The sequence below is a fragment of the Anoplopoma fimbria genome, chromosome 19 (assembly GCF_027596085.1).
Source record: "Anoplopoma fimbria isolate UVic2021 breed Golden Eagle Sablefish chromosome 19, Afim_UVic_2022, whole genome shotgun sequence".
NCBI classification, from domain to species: Eukaryota; Metazoa; Chordata; class Actinopteri; order Perciformes; family Anoplopomatidae; genus Anoplopoma; species Anoplopoma fimbria.
The window spans coordinates 15,647,177-15,653,533 of NC_072467.1; the positions used below are offsets into that span (position 1 = coordinate 15,647,177).

At 40.6% G+C, this 6,357-nt stretch overlaps 1 protein-coding gene across 1 annotated transcript; it reads left to right on the forward strand.

The window, feature by feature from the left end:
* Positions 1 to 1,351: 1,351 nt before the first annotated feature.
* On the forward strand, positions 1,352 to 6,357 carry LOC129108536 (olfactomedin-4-like). The gene is given in 8 exon segments (XM_054620383.1): positions 1,352 to 1,501; positions 1,610 to 1,729; positions 1,825 to 2,043; positions 3,123 to 3,276; positions 3,597 to 3,659; positions 3,662 to 3,823; positions 5,007 to 5,175; positions 5,423 to 6,357. Coding segments are annotated over 8 exon segments (1,377 nt in total). The 5' UTR covers positions 1,352 to 1,447; the 3' UTR covers positions 5,859 to 6,357.

The window sequence follows — 6,357 nt, forward strand, 5'->3', positions numbered from 1 at the left end:
GAGCGTCACGTTTGCTTCCCGTCGAGTTTGCTTTCCCATCACCGATGTGTCACCACGGAGCCTTGAAACCACTCATGTGGATGTGAAACTCCAAAAGTGAGAAACTGGAGTTTCACAACAGTTATGGTCAACTCAGGAGCTTCCTTATTTTCCCCCTGACTTCAGTCCCCTTTGCAATATCTGCTATATTGATTCCTGTTTTTTAAAAAAGCTCTGCAAGACCTAATGCATCAACAATATTCTCTAAACTTTATCATGCACTGATGTATTTTATAATATAAGCGAAATACTCTCTGCATACTTGTGATAGGCTCACGGTCAAGGTCAGATGGAAGAGTGAATCCTTTAAAAGGGAAAAGATTCTGCAAACCATCTCACTTGCTGCTGGATTATTCCATATTTATCTATTACAGACAAAACATATTTTTATTTATGAATATGGTATTTCAGTCTAAGCGACATTCATGTTAGTAGTAAGTGAAAAAAAGATTTAACTGTTGATTTGCCTATTTGTTTATGTAAGGCAACACCTGCTCTTTTCTTGGGTACCACAGGGAAAAATAATTCCTATAGCAATTCTATGTTATCATGTAAATGTAAGGAAATTGAAAATAATATTGCACAAATATGCACATGAACATACATACATAAACACACTGTGAAGGTAATCAAATACCCGTTTAATACAACTTGTTTATAGCATATCCTGAAATGACACCAGAGACCTTTTAGATTTGAGAGGGTTGGCAAAAAGTTTTAAAAAAACATATTCAAACATGAAAGAAATTTAGGTATTCCAGAAAATCCAGTTAAAATGATTAGCTGGATAAAGCTGGATCTCATTTTAAACACCCAAATCTCTGTTTATGGGAGGTAGATGATTTGGAGATACATTGTTTTTTTGCAGGACAACGACAATTTACTAACTAGCAAAACACATTCATGAACAAAACACAAGTTCACATCACAGCAGCCTGAAAGGCAATGTTTGTTTCTGATGACACACAGTTTAATACTTAGTTACTGTACAGAGAATGATGTCTGCCTGTATCGGGGCACCACTTAAATTACATTATGCTCAGGTTATTATGGAATTGTTGCCCAATGACGGCAAAGATAAACTGCCTATACCCCAAATTTAAATCATCCCTACTTCGCTAATTATACGACTGAGGAATACTTCCTTCAGCACTGATTTGTTGCTGACACTTTACTTTCAAAGGGGATGTTTTTTGTAAAACATTTTACATTGACGAATAAAAAAATTCTGTGTTAGTGCAATCCTAACCACAAAAAGGAAGTGATCATACTCTGAAGAGAATGTGACACGTTTCACCCACCGAGCACACATTCACAATCCCAGAGATAGTGGGAGTGTTCACCAGTTAGAAGCCTCTGCTACAGTCAGACTCACTGTCCTGTTCAAACCGAGTCCCTCTGATCCACCATGAAGCTGCATATGATCGTCCCGCTGTGTGCTCTGTTCGCCCTCACCCAACAGGTAAATACAACTTTTTAAAATTGAATTACAAATGATCACACACTTCCCATTTCAACTGTAGATATATGTACATACTGTATTTAGTAACATGCCAGGTTTAATATTCAGGCACCTTCAAGTGAGTGTTCATGTGAGTTGACTACTTCAGAGAAGTTATTCCCTCATGACAAACTCAAAGCGGTGGAGGACAGTGCATCGAAATGCAACAGCGACGTCAACCCAAAGAAGGCAAGTAGTTGTGTTATTCTCTAAACCAGACTATGAATACCTCAGCCTCCCTCTGCAGCTGTCAAAAATAAAACAATAATAATGATATTTTGCAGGTCTTCGAACTGGACAGTCTGCTGCTGGGTCTGGAGCGGCGTCTGCCCCAGCTGCAGGACGACGTGTCCATACTGGAGAGGGAGGACGATGGACAGCTCTACGGGGTGATCAGCCTGCAGGTGATCGAGAACGAGCTGATGCAGATCAACCAGCTTGTCGACAGGCTCAAGCGCATCACCCTGGGACACCAGCGTTTGGCTGCCAACACCACTAAACAGGTAGATTCACCGGGGTGACAACGTGCAACAAGCCATTCAACAATTGTTAAAGAAGGCCGCCATGTGAAAGTCTGCTACTAATCAAAAATGTAACATGACAATGAATTATTTAAAGGAATACTAAGACTTCCACTGCACTGTCCTGCAGAATGACCATAATGTGCAATAACTGCAGAAAATATGACGATGTAATATACTTAGATGTCTCGTCGCCATGTAATTTTTTGCAACCGATGAACTGAAGTGACCATAATTGGTATGCGGAAGATTGACGAATACACCTCTGGTAGAGACCTGTCAATCACAGTAGCCCCGCCCTAAAGCATACTCTGCTTTATCGTCTATTTGACTCTAAATGGACCATCATTTCCTAAATGAACACCATGCTGTATTGAAGAAGACTTGAAACTAGAGATTGAGACCATGAACTCATGTTTACAATGTTTACTGAGGGAATAAATCAAGTGAGGAGTAGAGTCATCTTCTCATAGCCCTTAATGCCCTTGTTTCTTTAAAGGAGTTCTCCTCTGATTTAGCATTGCACCAGAGATGGCTTCCTAATTCAAATCATATAGAGGTGAAATCCCGCCCCTCCTGGTGGACCACTATGGGAGTTTAGTTTGGTAAAAATTTGGCACATACTGTACATTACCTACAATACGAAATTATCTGCCGAAGTGTAGTAGAAGATGCAGGTGTGTTATGCTAGTATTGTTATGCTAGTAGCATGCTAGCTTAGGATAGTAGCTAGTAACAGCTAATGTAGCTGCTACTAGCTCACCAGGTAGTTACGTGAACAACTCACACCTTTATACAGGGCATATGACTATCAGCTTGCTTTTGGAAAAGGTAATCATACAAAATACTTTTTCGAATGTCAAAACTGTAGCAGTCTTTCTAGCAGTCAGGTCTATTTCATAAACAAAAATATATAGTTGGTGAAGTGTTTCTTTATCAATGTATTAGTCAATCCAATTTCTCTGATGATAGGTCATACTGCATTCAAGTGCATTCATGTTTGTGAAAAAGGAGAAATATATAATCCAAACAAATATTGGGATGTTTGTTCTGCTGCTTAGTTGGAGGACCTGAAAGCAGAGATGGAGGAGTTGGAGGCGTACGACACCATGCAGGTGGTGAACACACAACAATCCAACCAGCGTCTGAAGAGAGACCTGGAACAGTGCAAGACTGGACTCTACCCCACCATTGAACCCAGTCAGCCTCCACGTGGTATGTGCCAAAACCTCGCTCAGCACCAGACTGCAGGGAGATTATTTTTGTCTTTTTTATTTTTTTTCACTACCCCCGTAGGCCACCAGAAAATATTACCCTGGTATGTAGCAATTGTTTTTACGGTATAGCTCGCTTATGATAAATCTAGCAATTTCACATCATCCGCCTGTAGAAACTGATTAGGCTTCCTGATCAAATCTTACGCCGATTGCAACAATTAGGAAGTAATTATCAATAAGTGGCCGCCTCGTTATAACAGCCCTATTTGTTGAGCGCAATTTCTTTCTCTCTTTTTCATTTCATATTTTCCCCCCAAGGTAACTGCCCCTACGGTCAATTTCTGAACATTTCCGGACCGAGGGTGAACACGGCAGGAGAGTACCCGGCTCCTACAAGTATGGAGCCTGGGGTCGGGATCCCAAACCAGAGGCAGGGAAGGAGAGCTGGTATTGGCTGGTAATGTTGACCTCCAGCAACAGATTCTCCAACTATGTGCGTCGCTACACCAGCCTGAGCTCTCTCATTGTTGGAGTGAGCACCCCAGGTAAAGAACTCTTACGTTAAAGTCAGAAATGTACACCCTTATAGTTCAGTGAGCATAATTGTGCAATAGATACATCTAATGGACAAGAGCATGTACTGCAATGCAAGTCTAGGTAAAGCAAAAAGAAATATGTGTTTATCACACACTGAAAATTGTGCAAATGGCGAAAAAAACAGGATTAGGTAAATAGGACAACTGCACGAGGGATACAAACAGGAAACTTAGCCGACGAACCGACAACCAACGGACAAAAGACAAGACTATTAAATCACAACAAACTAATCAGACAACAACACAAATGTGGGCAGACAAGAGGGCATTCTGAAAGCTGATAGGTGGAAAAAACACAAGGGAACAGAGCAAGGTGGACGAGACTAATACAACACAGGTGATGCACAGACAAAGGAGGGAAAAACCACAAAGACAGGAAGTCAGACAAACACAGGACACAATAGGCAGGGAACTTCAAAATAAAACATGAAACAAACTAAACCACAAAAACTGGGCAAGTAAAGAGAATTAGGTTTAAAAATCAGGAAAAGATAAGCAGTATCCTCTGGTGTCGGCTGGAGGCTCTGAAACCGCTCCTAAGCAAACATGGATAACATATGTGCAGTTAAAGTACAACATGTTGGCCATCTTACTGCTGCACACTAATATAGCAAAATGTTAAGGATATGCGCACCAGCTGATTTACACTTTAGCCCCTTCCTAACTTAAATGGGGATAAAATAATTTAATTGTGCAGCTGTTCCAGACTTTGCAAATGTCATTGGACCAGGTGATCGAATTCTGATGGTGTAAAGAGTAATTTCACAGTGTCATGAAGCTCAAAACAATTTATCCACGATTTAACAGCCGCAACAGTAGCAATGGAGTAGGCTAAGGCGGAGCCTATTACATAAGCACAAGTTTAACTTAAACATGCATGCAGCACGCTCTCATGAGCATCCCAAATGACAGGCACACACAATTTTGGACAACAAAAATTGTGGGGTTTATTGATGGGAAGAAAATTTGAATACAACAATACTTATCTTCTAAAAATGTAAGGCACCCAAAATACTTTCTTCAATATTTAACAAAACTTACTCATGATAACATTCGTTCCTTCCACTCTTGCTTCTTCTTCTTCTTCTTTTTCTTCCTCTTTTTCAACCTCTTCCTCTTCTTCTTATTCCAGGTAACGTCCTGATCCACTCCTCTAACCCAACTACCAACACCGTCCAGGGTCCAAATGTTGTGCTGTATGGAGAGGCCTTGTACTACAACTGTTACAACCTAGATACTGTTTGTCGATTTAACCTCACCACCAAAACTGTTACGAATTTCCAACTACCCAAAGGCACCAGGTACGCAGCTTGACTTTGTCTCGAAGATCATTATTTGTGTTGCCGTCAGAATCAATGTTGCTTTTACAAAAAAATAACAAAAGTCAGGAAATCTTCCATGTTTGCATGAAAATGCTGAATTCTGTGGTTGTAATGTTTCAATTTACCTGTGTGAAAAATGATTTAAGTCTAAAATGATGAACATGCAAGCATAACATAATGAGTCCAAGAAAACTAAGAAACATCACTCCAGTTTTGTTTTTTTCAGGTTTAACTCAAAGGGTAACTTCTGCCACCTGGATGAATGCTACCCGTTCACCGACCTGGACCTGGCGACAGATGAGTCAGGTGTCTGGGTGATCTATACCACCAACCAAAACTTTGGCAACCTGGTGCTGTCGAAGGTTGAGGAGGGGGACCCAATGAGACTCGGCCAAACCTGGAGCACCTCGGTCTACAAGCAGGGGGTGACTAACACCTTCATGGCCTGTGGCGTGCTCTATGCGACACGATACGTCACCAAAGAAGCAGAGGAGATCTTCTACTCGTTTGACACCACAACAGGGGAGGAAAGGTTCAATGTTGGCATCTTCATCAACAAGATGTCTCCCAACATTCAAGCCCTGAACTACAGCCCTGTGGACCAGATGCTATACGCCTACTGTGACTCCTCCATGGTCTCCTATAAGGTTCTGTTTGGGTAAATGGATAATACTGACACGTTTTCCATTAAAAAGTTTGTATCTAAATAATAGCTGCAGTAATAGTGACCAGCATGACAAATAAAGGGTGATTCATTAAATCACATTATTCTTTGCCTTAACTAGGGTGCTTCCGCATTGCGTTTAAAATCGTATTTCCTTTTTAGAGCCGAAATGCAACTACATTTACTTGGTGTGGCCAGCTTTACTTGCCCAAAAAAGGTTTTTAGGCTTTGACAAACTGTTTCCTTTCCCAATATATCATCCAATGTATATATACCCAATATATCATCAGCTAGCTAGCTAGCAGACAGACAGACATGTTGGTTTAATTCACTCTCAAGATGCAATAACAATATACATTTAAACTATCTGTGTGGACCATTGTTTACCCTTCAGGCAGTAAGAGTATTAAAAAGACACTTTCAACATGTGGTTTTGTATGCCAATGCCGAGCAGCAGGTGTATTTAATGTAGTAATTAAAAATATCTTCACATGTGA